Source organism: Loxodonta africana, chromosome 19 (genome assembly GCF_030014295.1).
Source record: "Loxodonta africana isolate mLoxAfr1 chromosome 19, mLoxAfr1.hap2, whole genome shotgun sequence".
NCBI classification, from domain to species: domain Eukaryota; kingdom Metazoa; phylum Chordata; class Mammalia; order Proboscidea; family Elephantidae; genus Loxodonta; species Loxodonta africana.
Genome location: NC_087360.1, coordinates 19,946,742 through 19,970,925, shown reverse-complemented (window position 1 = coordinate 19,970,925; position 24,184 = coordinate 19,946,742). Strand labels below are relative to the sequence as shown.

Here is a 24,184-nt window from a genome sequence, read left to right as displayed (position 1 = left end):
CTTTGGACGTTCCTGAGGGCCCAGTGTGACAGGGATGTCTGCATTTCCCAGAGGCAGTGCCACTGAGGAGGGAGTCAGGGGATTGTGCCAAATCTCAGGAGTTACCACAGTCTATGCCACCCCAGCTTCTTCCAGCAGATGCTGGCCAAATCTGAGTGGGTGGCGGGGTGGGGAAGAGGTGGGGGATAGGGCAGTGGGGACTTTCAAAGACAGGGGAGGTGCGTTCAGGTCCGAAGAGGAAAGTTCTGGAGGACGGAGATTATATAACACAACTGGGCTTTCCCTTCTTTGAGTTGAAGCAGAGGTTGCAAACCGGTAGCCCACAGGTAGAATTCAGTGGGAGGACAGGTGTTATCTGACTTGCAGGTAGTTTACAAACTTTAATTAGCTCACAATGAAAAAGACCCAGGGATTTCACACAAAACCTTGAATTTCCACTTTTTCTTAAAAAAATAAGAGCATTTTGCAGCCTAAATTCCCACCCAGCCACAATCAGATGGAGCTAAGAGAAGGCCAGAGCGCTCCAGGCTGCCTGCTCCCCAACACTGAGGTGGGGTGTCCAGTATCATTTATCAGCTCACTCGTGGGGTTACTTTTCTTAAACAGAGTGTCCTAGAACAAGAGGGCTACGTGTTAAGAAAGAGGAGAGAGCAATGGAAGTGAAGATGATTTCTATTTGTTTAACATGCAAACAAAGTACTCCGGCATTGAGACACACTCCACCAGCTTTACTTATCTCATGACCTGCGGGGCCCCTGTGGACACTTTAAGGCCTGACTTTTAAGAATGCCAAAACGTCGACTGCTTAGCCATGCTGCCTTTCTCCAGCAGGTTTGGGTGCCAATCACGTGATCAGGGAAACAAAAACAAGCTATCTGGGAAGATTCATCACACACATGGTGCAAAAGCACTGTGGGAGGAAACGAACACTGTGTGGGGAGGAAGGGATGCTGCCTGCTGCTGTGAGCTGGTGGCTGGCTATGTGGCCATGTGCTGTCATGGAATCCCATGACTGTCCCATGCTGTAGAACATGCTAAAAAAGAGCTGTGGCTGGAGGGTGGTAAAAGGCCTAGGGAACAAATACTGGTGAGTGAATGAGGCCAAGCCTCTCCTGGGGATGGGGACTTGGGCTCAGTCACCAATTGTGCAGCTGGCAGGACCAGCGCATACGTGCAGGCTGTGTACTATACAACCCTGAGGGCAGATGTGGCACACACACTGTAGACTTCATAGGCTTGTACATTTGACAACGTTCCAGCAGATTGTAGTCAGTATCTTGTTCCAGCAAAACTAACGTATTAGGACAATTTTCTGACACTTGGAGGTGAAGTGGAACCTTGGTGGCATAGCAGTTAAGAGCTCCGCTGCTGAACAAAAAGGGTGGCAGTTCAAATCCACCCGCTGCTCCTTTGGAAACCCTATGGAGCAGTTCTACTCTGTCCTATAGGGTTGCTTTGAGTCGGAAGCGACTTGACAGCCATGGATTTGTTTCTTTTGGGTGGAGATAAAATGTGCTGAGGACAGCGCACCGAATTCTAGTTTACATGAAGTCACCATACACTGGCCATCGGATTTGGCCACTTGACTTATATATCTTGTTAAGTTTAGGTCTACAAGGAACTTTTAGCTCTGCACACAATATGTCCTGTGACAAATGTGTTTCTCTGTATGGCTCAGTAAACTTCACACCTACACTCCAGTCCATGGGTTCACAGTGGGAGGCCGGGCAAAATGCCTGCAGTGACAATTGGCATTTGCACAGACATGAGAACGTCAGTGCACCTGCTGTACTCAGTACTTTCTGTCCTCGTTTCAGGGAGGCACGGAGAGTTTGATGCTCTAGAAAAGGGACCCTCATGGGGTGAAGGAAGAGAAATACTACACCGTGGGTCTCTAGCACTGAGGTCAGCTTTAATCAAGCAGCTATTTGGAGCACTCAATAGGACAGATGGCCCCTTTCCTGCTCCCGGAGCCTTGATTTCAGTGTCATTAGATAGAGGAGTAACAACAACAGTTCAGAGACAGTAAATCACATTTCTGTAGTCAGCTTCCGTTGGCCTCACCACTCACCTCCAACATCCGGGACCGTCGGATCGTAATGTGGGTGACGTGAGGGGAGGCGGAGCTGGTCTCCACAAGCCCCAGCTTCTCCTTCTCCTTGGTAACCATGTTTCGGAACAGGAGAACTCTCTGAAACGAGCAAAGGTGGGATCAGAAACCAGGTCAACAACCGATGCTTCCCTGCCAAACACTTCACAGAATTACCGAAATGAAAGTCATGTGAGAGGTAACCAGAAGGAGCACTTTGACATGAGCTCCTGGTTACAAGTGTCTTGGAAGAACAGTGACCATTCCCAGAAACACTTCTGGGAATTAGAAATACTGCCGAATCCGGGCCAAGGAAGAAATGCTCTAGAAAGGGTGCCTGGCTAGAACAATCCAGGAGCAAACCATCTTCCTCTTTTAGGCAATAGCCCACCGTGGAATCCTGGCAGCAGGACACGTTACAGAGGTTGCTTTATATACGCAGACCTGCCTGCTCGACAGGAAATCCATATTGGGAATGCAAAAAACAGAAACATTTCCAAGAGCATTCTTTTCACTGTCAGAAATTTAAAAAACAATCCTACAGTATAAAGGTTCTTAACCTTTTATCCACCTCCCCTGGGCCCTCAAGCACACCATAGTCTCTCCCATAATATTTCTCGAGCGTACACTGAAAAGAGTCCTCTCTCTCCGTTCTCAAGATTCGGATAAGCCAAAGGAAATACCTAAGAGTTTTGTTCATTAAGTAGTTAAGTCTTAACAACTTAATGAATATCAATGTCTTATGAACTTAGTAGCTAAATGAAAAAAAAAAAAATATGTAAACTCAAATAAACAATTATATTTTTATTTCATTCTTAAACAACTACAAGCGTGTGCTAATGGGATAAGTGTACCTGTTGGGCACTGAACAGCTTCTGAAACCCTGGAATCAGACTGCATGCCACTACCTTCAATTCCTGTTCTGCACTGATTTTCATGCAGTAACTGATTTTTATCACAGCAACCCTGCAAACCCGGCTTTGCAAATATAAAACGTCATCAAAAAGACTGTACATACTGCAATCTAATGATGAGACTGAAGTACCTTGAGCTGGTAGTTCTCATGGTGTGCAAGAGATTTCACTGTGTTCCCCCTGCAGGTCTGAAATACCCTGAGGCACCTCAGGGCACCACACTGTTGTTGGTGAATGGCAGATACAAGGAACAGATATTCTAAACTATATGTTATGGGAATGCTGTGGTCATGATACCTAATGAGGCTGAACCCACAGATAAAGAGTTACAGGTTGAGATGCTATGTTTTAAATCAGACAGCACCAAGCTGGAATGAGCCCAGGAGATGAAGGGCTGGAAACTACTTCCAACAAGGAATACTTGGAGAAGCCAAGGATGCTGCACTTGGAAAACAGAAGACTCAGAGGGCAAACAAGCATTGTCTGCAAATCTCAGAAGGTTTACTCCATAGATTAGAGATTTCATTTGTGGGCGTTGTCCAAGGACCAACGCATAGAAGTTACAGAGAAGTAGACCATTTTAATATGAGGAAAAACGTTCCATCACTTGGAAGAGTAAAGAAACAGTATGGCCTGCTTTGCAAAGCTGTGAGGTTCCTATCAGAGGGGAGTTTGGGGATACAGTAAGTAGAAGGGATCCCCTCAATGAGGGCCCGTTTGACTAGGTAATCTCCATCCGGTCCCTTCAATTCTGAGTCTCTGCTATCAAGAGCACTAAGAATTTGAAATGCCACATCCGTTTGCACATCACTGCTTGATGGTAAAGAATAGCAACCATAGTTATCAGAGTCAAGGTCAAAATGATATCAGAGAGCAGTGAGGATTAATAGTTAAACACTGTCCACTTTTGCCTGTGGAGCCTTTTCCCGACCCCTCCTCTCATTCCCAGCTGGGCCAGGGCCCTGCCTGTGCTCCTATGGCATCTGCCCCCTCCCTGAACTGCCAGCTCACACTATCTTCTCCATCTCTGAGACCCAGCATAGAGCAAGATCCAATCACTGCTGGCAGAACGAATGATCTCATTTATTCATTTCCGACTGCTATAACAAAGATTGTATCCATGGGCGATGCAAACAGTTTGCACTCAACTACTAACCTAAAGGTTAGTGATTTGAACCCACCCAGCAGTGCCAGAGAAGAAAGGCCTGGCGATCTGCTTCCATAAAGATTACAGCCAAGAAAACCCTAATGCAGCACAGTTCTACTCTGTCACACACGGGGTCACCATGAGTTAGAACCGAATCAATGCAACTCAACGGCAATGGGTTTGGTTTTTTTTTTTTATAATAAAGACAGAAAGTCAAGAACATTGTAGTAGGACAGAAGGAAACACAAATAAGCTCCACTCTATATTTTTCTCATTCATAAGGATCAGACAGTGATACTTTCTTAATTCAGGCCTAAATTCGTTCCTTATTCATCGTTTGTGCCTGAGCATCAAGGAATCTTGGGTAACTCTTGACTGGGAGTCTGTGCTTACTGAGGAAAGAAAGGTGTGGAGTCTTATTCCACATCTAGGACAGACAGTACGGACACTTAGCAGGTACTTGATGAGTATATGTGAGTGAATGAACAAATGCTTGAATGAATGTATGGATCAATAAACAAACCACTGAAGACACCGCTCTACCCGCAACTCACGTTTTTGTGAGGAATGACGTGAGGGATGTACTGCAGGACCAGCTGTGCCCGCTTTCTGTCCTTGTCCAGTTCTTGGAACAGCACACTGGGTTTGAGGTCCCTTACAAAGAAAGACACGGGTTTGAGATGATTAAAGCAAGAAAACCACTCTCTAGCGCAGCGCTGGCGAACCAGTCTGTGGGCCAAATCTAGCCCGTTCCCTGTTTTTGTACATCAAGTTTTATTGGAGCGCAGCCACACTCATTCGTACTTGTATCATCTATGGCTGCTTTCGCACCACAGCAGCAGGGCTGACTAGCTGCAACAGAGGCTATATGACCTACAAAGCCTAAAACACCTATTATCTGGTCCTTTACAGAAAATGTTTGCTGATCCCTGCTCTAGTGCCACAGCTTCAAGAGTTACGGAAGAGCCGACATATCACTGATACAAATTCTTTTTGCAGGAGGACAGCATTTGTTGCAGGAAGGGTCCCCGACCCCCACCCCTGCCCCCAAACACCTCGCTGCAGTTTTTACTCTGGCAATTCTGCTGATCAGCTGACATTTAGCTATCATAGCCTGCTGCTCGGCACAGCTGAAAGAACTTTCCATCCCAGTTTGGACAAGAACCATTTGGTAAATGTGATCTGGCTTTGTTACCATTCATTAACCCTCGTCATATTCAGCGTTAAGCATCTTCTAACAGAAGTGGCTGCTAAGTGATCCGTGCTGACAGTGCTTCATACAAACAGTGGCTCTGGTAAAAGGACAGGATGAAGGAGGGAAAAATCCTCCCTGCTCTAGAACATGAGTGCTGAGCCCTCAGCTGCTTGCGGCTGGCGGTGTGACAGCAGCGTGCACACTGGCTCCCACCATGCCCCTTCCCCAGCCCTGGCACTCACTTTCGCAGCCAGTGGTCCTCGGGGGCAAAGCGCCGCCGGCAGTCCCGCTCGTAAAGCACCATCAGCCACCCGTGGACAGACTGGAACAGCTCTAAGGTCTCGCCCTTGGCGTTTTCTGTAGGACACACAAATGGGCAAGTCATGCTCAGGGAAGAGGCGATCAGAATGAAAGAGGAGGTGAGGACAGCCTCATGACTCCTCTAGTCATCTCTGAGTCCTTCATCTCCTCCCCTCTGGATTTTATGAAACCCAAGGAATTAAAAGACACTCTGAGAATGTTCTAAGCATCTGCCTGACTTGAATATCATTTAGATAAAATTATTCATCCTGCCTCCCACCAGTATGTCATCCAAAGGACCTTTTCAATTGAAGGAACTTATTACTGAACAACTGCAAACATACTTCTTATTTGAAGTGTGAACCAGCATACATTTGGTTAACATGGAAATCAACTCAAAGGATCAAAAGGAAAGAGACACAGGGCAAAACTAATCATTATTGATAACCCTTGACCCACACATGCAAATCCCGAAGCACACCGGGGAGAGTGAGCCTTCTATAAACCACACTACTATCTGGTGATGTCATGGAATGGGAAGAGAGAAAATTTCCAATTATGTGACTAAGAATATGTTTTCAATTAACCTTGACAGACAATAAAGTTAAGAATCAGTTGATGTCCTAAGCTCTTTACAGTTTCCGTGAGTGTGTCACCCACCGAACGATGGCTAACTCTTTGACCTTACCTACGATTCCATCCCAGACCATCTTAAAGACAAAGGAATTCAGAAAAGAGGAGATGGTGACCAGTTCTTCGAGTTTGAATGAAATCTGTTCTTCATAAACTTCAATGTCATCAAGAATCCTAAATCAGACAGAAGATTATTTAGAATTTTCCACTGAGAAGGAAAATAAAAAAAAAAACTGTACTATTTACTAGACAAAATAAACAAGGTTAAGAAATAAGCTCTTTCTTATTATCTTTCAGAGCTATCGACGTATGATTTACAGAGAAAATGATATGTTTAGGATCTGCTTCAAAACAACAACCCGGGAGAGGGGAGTGGGCAGGGGTACAGATGAAACACAACTGGTCATAAGCTGATAACTGCTGAAGCTCGGTGATGGGTACAGGAGGGTTCGTAACTATTCTCTCTACTTTTATCTGAGATTTTCCAGAGTGAGAAGTTAAAAAACGTAATTAAGAAAAAAATAAGCTCTACTCTCTCTCACTTATAAGGATGTGACTGTGACACACGCCTCATTCATGCCTGATCATCACAGAATCCTGGGTAACTCTCGACTGGGAGTGGCTTATTGAGGAAACCTGTGGCCGCTTATTCTGCATCTAGGACCGACACCGCTGAGACTCAGGAGGTACTTGATGAGTATTTACGAGTGAGTGAATAAACGTTTGAACGCGTGTATGAATCAATGAGCTGTTTTAGACACAGCTTCATCTGAAAACTTCACAGAGCTGCTCCACCCATTTTAGAACAGGACTCACTCTCTAGATACCCTTTCACCAGCAGTGGAGGCCTCTCTTCCCTCTCCAACTGCCCACTCAGCCCCTTCTTATCCAACCTGCCACCTACAGGCCCCTCATCCCCTCCTGCCAATGTCTTCTAGCCTGAACGTAGCTTGTGAGGTCCATTCTACCTTAGAATTCTTCACCAACCTTTTGGGGAAGAGTGGAATTAAAAGAATACCAAAAAGACAAGCAAACATGTAACATCTGTTAGTTTCCTGCTCTGTGCCAGGCACTGTAGTAAGTACTTGACATTCCTCCTCTCATTTTTTCCTTATCAGTAAGATCTCCCTTCTACTAATGAGGAAACTGAGGCTCAGAGAGGTTAAGTAGCTTGCCCAAGGTCAGCTTAATGATAATGCTAACAGTGATAACCAATACCTAATAAGTTCTTCAATATTTTAGGTACTGCCTAAGCACTTTGCACGCAGTATCTCTTTTAATCTTTACCACATCCCTGAGAGGTAGGTGCTACTGTTATTTCTACCTACAGATGAGTAAACTGTGGCTCAGAGAGGTTGAGCACCTGCCCCCTTGCCCAGGGTGTTATAATTAGTAAGTTGCTGAGCCAGCTGACTCCAGGACTTTCCCGTAAACAGCTGAGCACTGTGATTAGTAACTGGCTGAGCCATGATTTGAACCCAGCCCCAGCAAACTCTACAGCCTACACTCAGTGGTACTGACCCAGTTCCCAGGAAGTACAGGAACTAACAAGTGCAGAACACCCACTACATGCCACCCCCTTGGTAAATACTTTCTCATCTAATTCCTAAAATGATCCCACCACACAGGTCCAAATGTACACAGCAATCATGTCGGCGATTACGTCCTTACTGACACTGTACTTCAGCCTCTCTGAACCCTAGGGGAGGAAGCCAGCCTCACAGCAGTGAACCTACGTGATGAGGTGCCGGGAACAGTCACAGAACAGCATCAGCATGGCCAAGAGCTGCTTGGGTTCCTCCGTGTCATTGTTCAGGCATTCCAGGAAGAGCTTTAACCCTCCGTGGGGCCCCAGCTCACAGATAAATGCCCACAGTTTGGGCAGCAGGTCGTCAAGGTAAGTGAGACCTGGAAAAGGATAGAGAAACCCAAGCTTCAGGTGGGACTCCATCTGGTCTGATATTTCTCCCATCCATTGGGGAGGCAAATCGCTTAAACCTATCAGTGAATGTTTAACGTGTGCGAAGGAAAGAAGGTGCAATTATTAAGAACATCGTTACCACCACAAGAATAACAATGATAGTAATAAACCCACTGCCGTCGGTCATCAAATAGGTACTTATGTGCCAGATACCACCCTGAAGAAGATCTGAAGTCCTTACTGATGAAGATCAAAGACGACAGCCTTCAGTATGGATTACACCTCAACAAAGAACAAAAATCCTCACAAGTGGACCAATAAGCAACATCATCATAAACAGACAAAAGATTGACGTTGTCAACGATTTCATTTTACTTCGATCCACAATCAACACCCGTGGAAGCAGCAGTCAAGAAATCAAAAGATGCATTGCACTGGGCAAATCTGCTGCAAAAGACCTCTTTAAGGTGTTGAAAACCCAAGATGTCATCTTGAGGACTAAGGTGCGCCTGACCCAACCCATGGTGTTTTCAATTACCTCATATGCATGCGAAAGTTGGACAATGAATAAGGAAGACTGAAGAACTGATACCTTTGAATTGTGGTGTTGGCGAAGAATATTGAATATACCATGGGCTGCCAGAAAAACGAACAAGTCTGTCTTGGAAGAAATACAGCCAGAATGCTCCTTAGAAGCAAGGATGGCAAGACTTCATCTCACATACCTTGGACATGTTATCAGGAAGGAGTAGTCCCCGGAGAAGGACATCATGCTTGGTAAAGTACAGGGTCAGCGAAAAAGAGGAAGACCCTCAATGAGATGGACTGACATAGTGGCTACAACAATTGGCTCAAGTATAATCATTGTGAGGATGGTGCAGGACCAGGCAGTGTTTCGTTCTCTTGTACATAGGGTCGCTATGAGTCGGAACCAACTTGATGGCACCTTATAACAACAGTAACAACCACTCTAAGTACTTTGCATGTATTTTCTCGTTACATTTTGTAAAGCCCAGTGTTATCTCCATTTCATAAGTGAGGAAACGGAAGCACAGATAGGATAGGTAACTAGCCTAAAATCACACAGCTGATAACTGTCATAGCCAGAAATAGAGGCCAAGGCTGTCTGACCTAACATTTACACTTAAATCATGGCTCAGAAAATTTTTCTGGAAAGGGCCAGAGAATAAATATTTTTAGATTTTGTGGGCCAGACCGTCTTTGTCACAACTACTCATTGCTACCGTTGTGGCACAAAGGCAGCCATAAGTAATATGTAAATGAATGGATATGGCTATAGTCCAATAAAACTTTATTTACAATAATTAAGTGGTGGGCTGGGTTAGGCCTGAGGGCCACAGTTTGCTGACTACCTGTGCAAGCTCACCTACATTGAGCAAAGCACTTTCCTTGCATCTACTTCTATTATTCTACCCATGTCAAAAATGGGAAAGCAATGAATGACCACAGCAGAGGTACTCTGAAGAGTTACACAAAAATTTAACCCTGTGGAAGCAAAAGGTGGAGGATGTTATCAGTCTGCTTCCTGATGGCTACAAAGCCTCCAACACACAGGCCACCATCACTGCTTTACAATGAGGTGTCTGCCACAAAGCACTCCTCAGAAAATGGGGAGTTGCCTTGTATTTGAGTCTTTATAACACCTCTCATTTTGTAGGGCATTCTCTGAATTACTGCACTATTAAACAAAAAACTGTGTATTACTGCACCATTAACAAAGAACTGGGGGAGAAAATCTCAGTCTATGCTACTTATGGATATGTACAGGGCAAATTGAAGGAGCTGTTAAGAGGGCAAAGAGATGTAACACCAATTTAATCACCTTTATTATCCCTAAAGGTTGAGCCTCACATTTTCAAGGTTATGAGCCTGTGGTTATAAAGAGCCTTTAAAAAGCAAGAGTTTCTTGGCCTGGTGAGTAGTTATTCAGGTACTCAGCTCATAACTAACCTTTAACTAGTTATGTTATCTATACTCCATGTTATATCATATAATATACACAGGAACCCTGGTGGTGCAGTGTATAAGAGCTCGGCTGCTAACTGGAAGGCCGGCGGTTTGAACTCTTCAGCTGTCCCTTGGGAGAAAGATGTGGCCGTTTGCTTCCGTAAATATTCACAGCCTTGGAAACCCTACGGGGCAGTTCTACTGTGTCCTATAAAGTCTCCGTAAGTTAGAATCGAGTTGATGGTAACGGGGATATCACACACTTCAAAGGGTGCAGAAACTTCACAATTTAAAAACAGGTTACGAAAGAAACAGAGTAGACAGTTACACTGTGGAGATCATAAATAAACTCCTACAGGACAAAACAAACTGTCCTCAACTTATTGTGAGTGGGTGCCCAAGGCGTGAACTAAAATATTCACTTAGAGCGTCACACATCAATTCACAAAGGGCTGCGCCATTAGCAATGCAGATAGAAAAGAAGGTGCTGGCTCCGGAGAGCTGTGTGAGAGGACCAGCAGGCGGCTGCAGCGTCCAACGCACGTGAGGAGCATAACAAAGATGCATCTTAAACCGTGAGAGGAGAAAAACAGCAGTACTTTTCAAACAAATGTGTTTTTCTCTATAATTTATTTTGTGTATAACTAAACTAGTACGTTGAATATCACACATACATTTTAGACTAGTTTATCTTCATCTTTAAAAGCATATATTCCAAGGCAGCCAAAAACCTTTCTGGATTCTTTCATTGGGAATGTGGGGGATGCTTAAGTTTGCAATCGTCTTAAGTTGGCCACAGGCTGTAGCTACCTCAAAGCCATCACACTCAACATGCTCCCCTAATGCTCACGGGCTAGGGTAACCCAGGGTTGGCCTGGCCCCCTCTCTTCTCCCTCTGCACTCTCTTGGGAGAACCTGCCCTAGGCCCATGCTTTAAATATGACCCCTCTGCTGATGTCCTCAGATTTACACGTCAGCCATACCTGGTCTCTGAGCTCCAAGAGTAGGCAACGAAATGCCTGCTTGACATCTCTGCCTGCGTGTCCAACAGACACCTTCAACTCTCTCCATTCCCCACAGCCTCCACCCCCAGCTCAGCTCAGCAACTGGCACCACTATCCACACAGCTGCTCAGGCCAAAACCCCACACCATCTTTGAAACCTTCAGTCCTCAGTCCCCTAACTCTACCCCGCCAGGTAGACCTACAGACCCAACCTCTAAAACATGCCACACATCCTCCTGCTTCCATCTCCATCACCACTGCACTAGCCCAAGGATGTGTAACCGGAACGGTCTGGCCCCCCAGGACACATTGGCCAATGTCTGGAGACATTTTGGGTTGTCACAACTGGGTTGGAGGGTGCTACCGCCATCAAGTGTGTGGAGGCCAGGGATGCCGCGAAACATCCTACAATGCACAGAACAGCCCCCCATCAACAAAGAAGTATCCAACCCAAAACTTCAAAAGCGCTGAGGGTGAGAAACCCTGATATAGTCCAAGCCAATGTCATCTCTCTCCAGGGCTTCCCCGTTTGATTTTCATCACGCCCATCATATGTTACATATATTTTTTACTTGCTTATTATTATCTCCCCACTTCTAGAATATTTATCTCCTTAGAACACGGACCTGGGCTGTCTTGTTCATCTGCATATACCCTCAGTGCACGGCACATATAGGTCATCTATATATATTCGAGGAGTCCTTGGGTGGCTACTAATCAAAAGGTTGACGGTCTGAATCCACCCAGAGGTGTCAGGAAACAAAGCCCTGGTGATCTGCTTCTGAAAGCCACAGCCACTGAAAGCCCTATGGGGCCGTTCTACTCTGAATCACGTGGGGCTGGAACTGACTGGACAACGGGTTTGGTGTTTTTTGTTTATAAATGCTTGAAGAATGAATAAACACACGTGAAAGTGGGAAGAAGCAACTTACGATTTAAAAATGTGAAATGCAGCAGAGAAGTCCCTAATCACGTAGTAAAGAGCTTTTAGCGCTTACAAGGGGCTTCTGTACTCATTGATTCATGTTAACAAGCTCTGTGCTGTGCTCACGGCAGGGGGCTTTCCTCCTTGCTCACCACGGAAAACGGACAATGGCGGGCATTTCCACGTGATGACATATTATGCAGCCAATAAAAATAAAGTTTCTGAAGGATTTTCGACACGGTAAGATGCTTATAAAACGACAGTACTGGAAAGGAAGGATTTTATCTACCCAGTACACGCAAACACAGATAGTTAACTCTGGTTTGTGGGAAGAGTAGTGTAACTTTTCTTCTTTCTGCTTCTCTGTCTCTTCTAGTTGGACCATGAACACACACACACACACTCTTTATATTCGGGAAAAATACAGAAGTTTTACAAGGAATTTGTACTTCGCAATGAAAAGAGTTAGGTAAAAGGGACACAATGGAAGTGGTGTGGTTAAGGCTTGAACAATTTAACTGTGGTGAGCTCATCTCTAAAAGGAATAGCTCAAAAGTACCACCTCCCTCAAAACCTATTTTCTGAGTCAAGGAAGCTAGAAGAAAATCTACTTCTTCTAAGAAAAACCTGTTTGTGCCATTTGAGAGATGGAAGAAGATGCCATGGGCCTGCAAACCTGTGAGTATCTGTAGCCGGATCTGGGTCAGAGTTGTTAACGAGGTCTGGTAGAGGACACAGATGCTGCAAACCTTCTGTACTTCTGCAGAGTCAACACGTTTACCCCCGACGGGCCTGAGAATATTCCGGACTGATGCCGACTTCTGAAATGCACGCTTTAGGAGATCTGGATGGAGAGGAGAACCGTGTGAGCAGGGGCGCTTCAACATCTGCCAAACCCCACCCTGTGACAGGAAGAGCCCTTCCATGAGGCTCCTCATTTACAGCCAGAGCCAGGCAGTGGAGTGGCTGCTTTCAAGCTGTCTCTTTGAAATACATTAGAAAAACATTTACAGCTTTTTAAGTGAAACTCAAAGACCCCTTCGGAATCATGGAAAATTTCTCAGGACGCGCCAGGCATATTCAATTCCTACATGGGATTTTTTGCTGTATCACTTAACTTCAGAACTTGCAGTGGTAAAAATTCGGAACTCTAATAAAGGAAAGGAGTCCCTGGTGGGCACGAATGGCTAAGTGCTGGACTACCAACCCAAAGGTTGGTAGTTCAAACCCACTCAGAAGGCCTGGCGATCAGATGAGTCAGAATCGACTTGATGGCAACATGCTAAGGGAAGAGAAGCAAAGCTAGCGGAACCTGGTTGATTCTCAATTTTCTGTGCTTTTAGAGGGAAGTAGGGTTATATGCCTTCAGATGCTAATAAACTTAACTAACGGAAACCCTGGTAGCATAGTAGTTAAGACCTACGGCTGCGAACCAAAAGCTTTGTAGTTCGAATCCACCACGTGCTCCTTGGAAACCGTACGGGGCAGTTCTACTCTGTCCTATAGGATCGCTATGAATTGGAATCGACTCGACAGCAGCAGTTTGGTTTTTGGTTGGTTTTGGTCTTAAACCTTCCCATTCATATCCTGCTGAGGCTACATTCACAGAACCCACCCACACTGACAGCTACAAGACAAAGCTTTCCAAACACCAAGGGGCAAAATAAAAGTCACCCTGAAACACGAGCATGTAATTCTACTGCATTACATGTTTCTGGCATTTCCTTGGCTTTCATTAAATGGACGACAAGAAACCGTTCCTCAGAACCCATCACTGATCCGGCAGCAGCGGTGCTGCTGAGGTGGCGGTTTGTTCTGTGACTCAGTGTCCCCCTTACAAGGAGCCTGCCCTACGTGTGAGCTTCGTGATTAAGAATGCAGAAAGCTCTACTTCCACGGAGAAACTGGTCTTTCTTTTTCCTGTTCGTGAGAAGAAAGGGTCTATAAGTCCCTTTCATTTTGGCTACCGAAAAGTTCAGAGCCAAACATGAAGTTCAGAGATAGCCACAGTGGCCCTCACAGAACACAGATCTGTGGATGTTCTTCTATATACGATCCTGTTTTCATTCATCTACTTACATTTTCCTGGCCCTTCTTTAAGGTCCCTGGGTGGCACAAGTGGTTTGTGATTGGCCACTGACCTAAAGGTTGGTGGTCCAAACCCACCCAGTGGCTCTGCAGAAGAAAGGCCTGGAGAACCGCTTCCATAAAGATTACAGCCAAGAAAATCCTATGGAGCAGTTTTACTCTGTAACACATGGGTCACTGTGAGTCAGAAACGACTCGATGGCAACGGGTTTGGTTTTTTTTGGTTGGCCCTTGTTCTCTATTCCTACTGATTTTCTATCATTGTTTTGCTAAATGTAAACTTGACTTAAGCAGTCTCAAAATGTTTGTGGGAGAAGTCGCAGTTCCACACAAAGTGGAGCACGCTCACGGGGACAGCCAGGGGCTGCATCTAGCCACGCGGGTCCCAAGGCCCTGCCTCCTCCAGCACTCACTCTTCACTGGAAGCACGTTCTGTGGGGATGCAGGCTGCACGTGGGCCATCTCCTGGTTCTCCAGCAGCTTCTTGCTCAGGATGTCATTGAAGAAGATGCGGATGAGGGGCACCCCCCACAGGAACTGCAGCTGTTTGGTGATCAAGGGCATTGACTCGTTAAGGCTAGGAGAGAGCGGGAAGAGGTGAGGTGTGTCAATTCCACCAGAGGGATGGCCAGAGAAGGCCCACCCCACTCCCTAGAGGGCCTTCCATGCGGAGGTCCAGCTAGGTCCTGGCACTTGACAAGGCAAATGAAAAAAAAAAAATAACAAATACAGTGTTCTGCAAGGCTGGTACGTGTAAGCATTGACCTCTTGATTTTCTCTGCTGCTCCACCCAAACTTCCTGTGCTGCTAACAGCATTACTGCTGCCCCTAGGCCCCAGAGCCCACCGAACACAGTCATCTCTGAGACAGCCTCGGTATCAGCTCTTCATCCTCCTTATCACTCCATCGACAAAAGCTAGCTCATGCTGTTGCTTGGTGTTCCTCCTCACAGACAGCCTTCAGCTCTGGCCCACAAATCTAGACAACTTGACAGCCTCCTAAGTGTTTCCTTGCCTTCGGGTTTGCCTCTCTCCGCTCCACTCTGTACCCTTGGCGTCAGGCTTCCCTTCCTGAAATTCTGCGTTCAGCACCTCCCTGCTCAAGCTCCTGTGATGCCTCCCGTTTTACCAAATTTTGCAGGTCTTCCAGCATCACTCATCATAGTGTAACAGCCACCTCCTGCTGAGTGTGGGCAAGGCCTGGCAGTAAGCCCCTTGCATGCATTCTCTCATGGGGTCCTTCCAGGCGGCCCTGTGAAAATCATCTCCGTATTTCAGATGAGGAAACCAAAGGTTTGCAGGGGTGAAGCGACTTGTCCAAGGTTCCTCAGAAGTGGTAGTGGTGCTGGGAGCCGTGCTCTTCGCTGTTGTACTATTCTCCCCACCCTGCCTCCCAGAATGCCTCTTCTGACTCCCTACCCATGTGCTCCCCTCTCTTCAGGCTGGAACAGTGAGTCTTTTAAAGTGGAGACCCAAGGATGTCCACTCAGGTAGAAGGAAAAGGAGCAAATTCAAGGATTTCATTCCCTTGCCCTCAGAGCACCTGGCAGGGACCTCATGCCTCAGGCAGAAATCTGAGCAGAAAACAGCTGGGCATGTGTAGCTGCCTTATCTCAAGACACCTCTATGTCATCTTAGCCCAGGGTACATTTTCAGATTCATGAGGCTGCCTAACTTAATCTCTCTTCTTTCATCCTAGTATTTTAAATGTTTATTTCTTAATTAAAATTAATTCAAAAAGATCTGGGGTGACATCTATTTCCTTTGAATCCCTTTGTCTTGTTTTAGTTATATCCAAAACACGGCAGTCTAACCAATTGGTCAACAATTACTTTAAAACAAAGATGAGAACGTAAGGGGGCAGGGAAACTAGATTAATGGAAATGGAACAACCAGAATGGAAATAGTGATAATGCTCACACATTGTGAAGAACGTAACTGATGTCACTGATCAGCTTGTGTAGAAATTGTTGAACGGGAACCTAAAGTGCTGTGTGAACCTTTACTGAAAACACAATAAAATACTACAAAAAAAAAAAAAAAATCTAGGCAATCAATAAAGGTTATGTTGAAGAAGAAAAGATAGTTAAGATAAAACTAATAATTTATTAAATGAAAAGAACAAATTACAAAATAGTGTGATCTCATTTTGGTAAAAAAAGATTTATCGGCATTTATAGATAGCAAAAAGACTGAAAGGATGTCCACATGGGATACCTCTGGGTAGCAGGGTTATGGAATGGATTTTATTCTCTTTTGGTCCCATTTATATTTTATCCAGTGAATATGTATTACTTTTATAACAAGAAACAAAACACTAGCAGCTGGAAGGATGGAAGGAAGGATGAAAGAAAGAAAGGGGAGGCAGTGGGGAGAGAGGCAGGAGAGACACTGATCGGCCTCCAGGACTCACCCATAGTCCACAGACTGGGAGAACCAACCCAGGACAGGGTGCCAGTGGGTCAGGTTGGATTTCTTCTGTGACACGTACTTCTGACAGTAGCAGAGCATCTGGGTGAGCAAACTCACAAACCCATCCGTCTCCTCCTCTAACACTTTGGGGCTGAGGGAGCCCAAGTGGAGGAGGTTGCCTACAAAGAAAAGAAGGCTTGTGTGATGGGCCCGCCCCACCAGCCAGCTGTGCCTTGGCACCTCCTAGCCTTGCTCTCTGACTCTGGCTCAGGCAGCTGTATTTATGTGCAAGAAGAAATTCCACATGGATAGGTACCTGGGGGCTGTGCTGTGGGCTGCAGTGTGGTGCAGGGGTAAGAGTGTGGGCTTCAGAAACAGGCTGACCTGGGTTCAAACCCTGGCTCTGCCACAGGTGAGTTGTGTGACTCATACCTCACCTCTCAAATCTGTTTCTTCATCTGTAAGACTGGAACAATGACCCCACCTTCAGTGAGGATTAGACAAAGAAACACACGCAAAATGCCAGGCACACTGAGGTGTGGGATACATTTAGCTATTATTATATTTTAACATTATGCTACCATTTTAAAATCAGGAGTCAACATAAGAAATGACCTTTTAAAGAGTATTTGGATGTCCTGGGAAGTCACCATTATTCAGTGTCCCCCAAAGTTATTTAAAATCCCTCATGTGAGGAGTCTCACAATAAACTCCCCTTAAAATTTAGCCCAAAGAAATTTTTTATGTACAAAATAAATTTCGTTTTGTCAGGCAGTGAGAATTATGTACCTCTGTTGTTTTTAAACACTTTTATTCACAAACCTTTTCTTCATACAAAAGCCTATTTGTAAAACAGGAGATACAAGTGCTCTACTCTGATCTAAGCTCCTCCTAACTGCCCTCATCACATTTTCATTTTTTCCTTGGCTGCCAGGAAGCTGAGACATGAAATTTAATGTTCATTTCCAGTCACTCAACTAGTCTGCCAGGTCGGCATATTTCCCATATTTTAGCTTTACATACTTATTTCCACTGTCTAATTAAATACATGTCTTTTATCGTGAGCACTTCCAACTGTTACCAAAACCAACTCATGACCACTACAAGGGTGAAAAGCAAAACATGCAGGCCTTTTCTGAATCCTAGAACACAATCGAATTCCAGTCATAGAAACTTACCCATCAGGCAAAGTGTATGGCAGCCTTCTAAACTTTCACATACGTCACGGCATCGATCTTCGTCTCTTAAAAATATGATGAATTTACGAAGCATGTCATGAGATTCTAAAACAGTGAGACGCTGCGAACAATTGCAGATAGTTAAGGCAGAAGCTGGGTGTGAAGAGTTTCCCACTAATGCATGAATTTAATCACCTCAGATCACCCGCTAGGTTGTCTAACAGGCTACTCATTGTCAAGAAGAGAAGGGACAAAGATGAGAACCTGCTTCTTTGGGTTACGAACACAAGTATGTCCATGGTGGCTATTGGTTTGCAAGTAAAACTGGGTAAAGGGTGGGAATCAGCAGAGAAAACATTTTACTTTCTAACTTCGAGGAAGAAAAGCCAAAGGAGCTGATCTTGGGGGTGGGAACTCACAGAGCCCTCTTACCTCGGGGGTCAGAGTGCTGAGATGAGTCACAAGAGCAGGCACGGACATGATGTGGATGAGGAACGGCCGAAGCAGATTGTCTGAAAACTGTGCAGCAATCACAGGGCTAGACAGACAGATCGCCTCATTCAGACAGGTCTGTGTGTGCACCCGAGCAAGAGAGCAACCCCACTGATGCTACCCAGGCCCCCTGAAATTATACTTCATGGGACTTCTAGGAAAAGTAAAGGCTGAAAATAGGGACATACAATAGGAAACAGTTAAGTCAGTGATGGTAGAGTCATCTGATGTAATACCATGTAATGCCATATAGTCTCGTGGAACATCTTGGTCAACTGGCGTAATACAGATCATAAAATTATGTTCTGTATCCTGGTTTGGTGAATAGTGTCCGGGGTCTTAAAAACTTGCGAGCAGCCATCTAAGATACAACTATTGGTCTCTACTTAAATAAAGCAAAAGACAAAGAAGGAAACCGAAGGCTCAAAGAAGAAACTAGTCTACAGGACAAACTGTCTACACGAAGCACAGTCTCATCTAGCCTGAGCTCAAAAGAAGTAGATGGTGCCCAGCTACCAACACTGACCATTCTAATCAAGGCCACAACCGATGGACCCTGATAAAATAGGAGAAATAATGTGGAACAGAAAATCAAATTCCTAAAAACCAAAAAACTAGACCTACTAGATTGGTTGATACTGGAGGACTTCCCAAAGTTATTGCCCTGAGATATTCTTGAAACCTTGAATCAAAAACTAACCACTGAGGTCACCTTGTAGCAACAGATTGGCTAACAAAATAATGAATATCACCTGTCAGTACTATGCTCCTTTAAAAAATCACCTATGAGACCAGACGGTCAACAATTACACGTACCCGATTTACAACGTATTTCAGTTATGACAAACTGCACTTACAACCTTTTTTTTTTGTTGTTGTTGTTCATCTCATTGCTAGTAACTTGTACTACATACAATGTTGTAGCGTGTAATTTGCAGATGTTGTCATTCTCAAATGTTCACTCACAGACGTTCCAAGATAGGATTTATAAAGATACTGATAATAGAAAGCAATAATAAAGAAAACTAAAAAAAGAAAAAGGTATTTGACTTATGTCAGAACCGACTTCCCACAGAGTCCCTCGGACTGGAACCCTGTTTCAAGTCAGGGACTGCTTGTATTGGTTTAAACGAAATACGTTATTAAAATGACTTTCTCCCTGTTTTTAACGAGCACAGCTTTTTACATTTGGCAGTTCTCGGAACTGCAGGTGTCATCTCTTAAGGGAGTATCTGGCTTCTTATATGCTTTACATCTCCAAACTGACTAAGTGGTGGCAAACATCATATCCACTCTGGCCCTCTGAATCTTAACATTTTAAATCTGTGTTCACAAAACTATCTCCTTCGTTCTTATACCCTGCCTCTTGCTGGGCCTCCTCTGGCTCTCTGGTCTCTCTTTATTTTGTCAATTAAAAACTTAAAAGATAAAATAATAATAATAATAATGGCATCTTGGCCAATGGCAGAGGGAAACGCATTCATTTTGAATAGCTTTCTTCAGATGGCACTATGAAACTACTCAGGGGTAGAGACAGTGAGGAAAAAGGGCAGTCACAGATACATCGCTTTGACCAAGAGTAACCCTTCCTATAAACTGAGTGAGCTCTGACAATGTGGGCAAGCCCACACCTAACACAAGTAAGAAGAGAAAAGAAAACCAAGAGGGGCAAGCATTCAGAAACATGGTGACACCTGAGCTATGGTTTCCTACTTACCGCAATGCCAGAGAAAAGGCTGCAGTTAAAGTGCCTTTGGACAGCGAAGGCCGGGGTCTCGCTAGGCCACGTGTTAACAGTATCTGAAAAGAACATTTTAACTGATCAGGGGACGATACGAACTTTCTATTCATTTGCATGTAAAAAGGAAGCATGAAGAAAAAAACATATATATAAAACATGAAAAAAAGAAAGAAAGCAGAAAAGCGAAATGAATGCTTCATGTTAAAAAACAACTGCATTGGAATGTTTTTAAAAAAGATGGGGGAAGTAATGGGTATGGAGGTTCAGGAGTCCTGGTGGTGCAGTGGTTAAGAGCTCGGCTGGTAACCAAAACGCCGCCAGCTCAAATCTACCAGCCACTCCTTGGAAACCCTCTGGGGCAGTTCTACTCTGCCCTACAGGATCTTTATGAGGCAGAATCAACTTGATGGCAACAGGGTTTAATGGGTTATGGAGGTTCATTATATCACTTTCAACTTTAAATACGTTGAAAAATTTTTTTTATAATAAACTATTTAAAAATTAATGGCTGATAAGAGAAATACCAAACTTGAAATGTTAAGACACCATATTATTTTAAAAGCAGTTCAGGGTTACAGTGTCCATGGTACACTTCCTCTAAGGACATAACCTGTTGATAATACCACCTTTTGCCACCACACCACCTCACAGGTTGTTGTGAGGATAAAATGAAGCCAAATAAGGAGACAGGCCATCACGGTGCCACTGGTAGAAAAGGGCTCCATCAATGTTAGTTCTCAAACTCAGGAATTCCAAAGTACTTTTAAACAGCTATTAGGCTTCTATCAATTCCCTGGAGGTAGACTGGCACAATAAGGTGCAGAGTGGAGAAAGGCTGCTCAAGGACATGCAGACAGAAATATAAACCCAGATGTTAACCAGGAAGGAAGCTGAGGGAATTAGCCCTGGGGCCTCTTTCCTGCGCTTAAATTTCAAGCCAGTGGACTCCCCTCAGTATTCGAAAATGGAAAGCATTAAAGGGGTCTCAGGCCCGCTGTCCTCCCCTTACGGGAACCATAAGTGACCCAAGGCACAGGGTGGGAGGAGAGGATGCTGGGCTTTAAACTCTCCCTACAAAAAGTGCTTCTGTGAGAAGGCACCAGATATACTGGGACCAAATCCAAAAATGCAAGTTCAGGAGGCACTGGAGAATGTGGAGGTCACATAATAGGGTATGGGGTCACAGACCTGCAGCACTGAATAAAATCCACGTTGGTTCAGATGTCCCATTATGTTTGCACAAATGTGGTTCATGGCTGGTCGGAGACTCTCACCTAACAAACGGAAAAGTCTGAGAAAAGTCTCTGGCCATAAGGTGAGCTGTTTATAAATCCAAAACCAAACCCACTGCCATCGAGTCCATTCTGACTCACAGCGACCCTATGGGGCAGAGTAGAACTGCTCCACAGAGTTTCCAAGGAGCGCCTGGTGGCTTTGAACTGTTGACTTTTTGGTTAGCAGCCAAGCTCTCAACCACTGTGCCACCAGACAGAAAATAATGCCCTGGGCCCAAAATGTAAGGAAATAAGATAGTCTCTAGCTTGTCTTCCTACACCCCTTAGGTCTGGTACCAGACTTCAGGAGCTCCCACACATCCAGAATTCTCTTTCTTTTGGAAGGCCTGCCTCGGCTGTCACCTTTTAAGTGGCAGGTCCTCTCATGCTCCTCCAGCCCCTCCTCTGTTTCCGTCTTAGGGACTGGCACTTTCTACTCTCTGTGGCTTCCTCCTCTCCACAATGGGATACAAACTCTCTGGCAGGGCCTGGAACTTAGCAAGTTCTAAATCCCTCCCCACCGAGCAGGATAATGCCTAAAATAAACTCTCCTTCCTGGCTTAGGGTCTCTGCACAGGCAGTTCCCACTGCTTTCCAAGTCCCATTCCTCCCCTTCACTCTGAGAACATCAACACTCTCATCACATATGTGAGTGATTTCTGTTTAATATGTCATCCACCAGGCTCTGAGCTCTGTGAGGAAGGGCAAGGTACACAGCGGTACTGAGGTACCTAAAGCCCCACGAGGACAGTGGGCTTGTCTGTGTTGCTCGTCACTGTGTCCCCAACGCATACACAGTACCTGGCACATAGCAAGCTATTTGTTGAACGGATGAACGAAATGAGTATATGATACACGTACGGCTAAGGACAACTTTCAAGGAAGGAGGCCACTCTGTAATGCAAATTTTATGGGCAAAATAGAACTATGTGCTGCCTAACGATTTCTCAAAGGCAATGACAAGGCTTAGGTGAGTATTATCACTTGGAGGCTGAGGTGTGTGCGAGTTATGAAAAATGAGATCAGAGGACTCATGCCTTTAAACATAAATTCAAAGAAGGGAGAGACCACAGGACACAACAGTGAACAAATCCCGGCCACTTCAATGCAAACTGATGGGTCTTCCTAAGGGCGCCTTCATTTGTATGATCCCGGCGCCTCCTGTGAGGCTTGTGGCAATGACAGTGCTTTGTAAACAGGAGAAAAGGTTCCCCAAACGCTCTACAGCAATGCCAGTTAGGGAAGATTTTGAAGCCTGTCCCACAGACCTTTTCCCCGGAGAATTTTCCATGTTGAGGTGTCTGTGAAGGTGACAAGCATGGTGAGGTACAGTGTGATGAGTTTGGAGTCTTGTAGGATCTCAGGCTGGAAATGATAAGAGAAAGTAAGATCAGAACACAAATCCTCCCATCCAGGCAGTGGAGCAGTTGTGTGACATGACCGAGTGCACACAGACTCCAAGAAACAAGTCAGGATGGCAAGTTGATCTTCCTTCTTTCCTCTTGGAGAATGATCACTTCAGGAGTTAAATGATGGGGATTTTGGCACACTAGTGCCTGCCTGTGGAATTCAAAACAGTCCTGGGGATGGAGAACAGAGAATTCTCATAACAAGATGACCGTGGCTACTTTGCTTTACTTACTTCCATATAAACATTAGTGCCACATTAAAAAAACAAAAACCCATTGTCAGTGAGTCAATTTCGACTCACAGTGACCCCATACGACGGAGAACTGCTGCAAATGGTTTCCAGGGCTGGAATCTTTCTCCTGCCGAGTAACTGGTGGGTTTGAACAGCCAACATTTCAGCTAGCAGCCGGGCACTTCACCACTGCGCCACCAGGGCTCCTTGGTATACTACAGATTGCTTTATTATGCATAAATACTAGCACAACGAAGCTGCAATGTGATAGCACACAACAGAGACTCTGGGCTCAGACTTCTGGCTTCACTACTTACTAGCTGTGTGATTTTTAGGCAAGTTTCTTAATCTCTCCGTGCCTCCATTTCCTCCTCTGGCAGCTGGGGATAGTAATAGTGCTTTCCTCACAGGGTTGTGGCGAGAAGTAAGTGGGCTCTTGTACATATAGCACTAAGAACAGTGCTTGGCACATAAAAGACTGCAAATACGATTATTGTCATCATGATGCTGGTTCCCTGTTTCTCAATAGCAGCTCAGGCAAAAGTCCTGACCCCTTTCTAGGCTGAGACCCTGTAGTGCGTACATCTGGAAGGGGCCACGGAGACCATCTAGTTCAGCCCCTAAGCTCACAAAGAATAAGGGCAGGGAAGTGACTTGCTTAAGGCCACCTGGGACTCAGCAGTACAATCCGGACTAAACTTAGATCATCCTGGCTCCAGAGTGAGTGTCTTCATATCAACTTTCTTTTTCTGTATTTTATTTGTTGTTGTTGTTGTTGAGAATATACGCAGCAGAACACACACCCATTCAGCAGACTCTACATGTGTAATTCAATGTCACCCATCACATTCTTTGAGTTGTCCACCACGCTCCCCCTCCTTTTCTGAGTTGTTCCTCCCCCCATTAACATAAACTCACTGCCCGCTAAGGTTCCTACCTAACCTTACGAGTTGCTCTTGTCAATGTGATCCCATACAGACAGTTCTTAAAAGAGCATAAGACTCAAGGCAGACCTTCTTTACCAGTTAAGTTAAACTATTGCTCAGTTTTAAGATGACTTCGGGGGTAACTTTTTCCCCCCTAAACTAGGAATGCCTCTTCTTGAAGAAAAATGTGTCGAGGAATGCAGATACAGAAAGCAGACAAAAAGAGGATCGGCCTGGCTCAAGTGAAGGTAGGGGAAGAACCCACCAGCTCGCACAGAGGTGTTTCGTTTCGGTGGAACTCCAGCGCACCAAGGAACAGGGTGTGAAGACTACAGC

General features: G+C 45.0%; 1 protein-coding gene across 18 annotated transcripts in view; it reads right to left on the bottom strand.

Annotated features, from left to right (window-relative positions):
• UBE3B (ubiquitin protein ligase E3B) overlaps positions 1–24,184 on the bottom strand; it is a 58,215-nt gene that overhangs the window by 20,053 nt on the left and 13,978 nt on the right. For 16 of the 18 annotated variants that reach the window (XR_002787993.2, XM_023559416.2, XM_064272330.1 and 13 more), the window contains 13 exons: positions 22,549–22,645; positions 21,195–21,280; positions 19,983–20,065; positions 18,206–18,311; positions 17,774–17,894; positions 16,597–16,774; positions 14,598–14,761; positions 12,773–12,940; positions 8,015–8,186; positions 6,334–6,452; positions 5,588–5,702; positions 4,705–4,804; positions 2,072–2,191 (listed from right to left, as the gene is read on the bottom strand). Coding sequence is in view for 17 of the 18 variants with exons in the window: in XM_023559416.2 (XP_023415184.1) it covers positions 2,072–2,191; positions 4,705–4,804; positions 5,588–5,702; positions 6,334–6,452; positions 8,015–8,186; positions 12,773–12,940; positions 14,598–14,761; positions 16,597–16,774; positions 17,774–17,894; positions 18,206–18,311; positions 19,983–20,065; positions 21,195–21,280; positions 22,549–22,645 (1,629 nt within the window). In the remaining variant the exon portion in view is untranslated. The remainder of the gene's footprint in view (positions 1–2,071; positions 2,192–4,704; positions 4,805–5,587; positions 5,703–6,333; positions 6,453–8,014; positions 8,187–12,772; positions 12,941–14,597; positions 14,762–16,596; positions 16,775–17,773; positions 17,895–18,205; positions 18,312–19,982; positions 20,066–21,194; positions 21,281–22,548; positions 22,646–24,184) is intronic. The other 2 variants (XM_023559420.2, XM_023559421.1) reach the window with 2 other exon arrangements.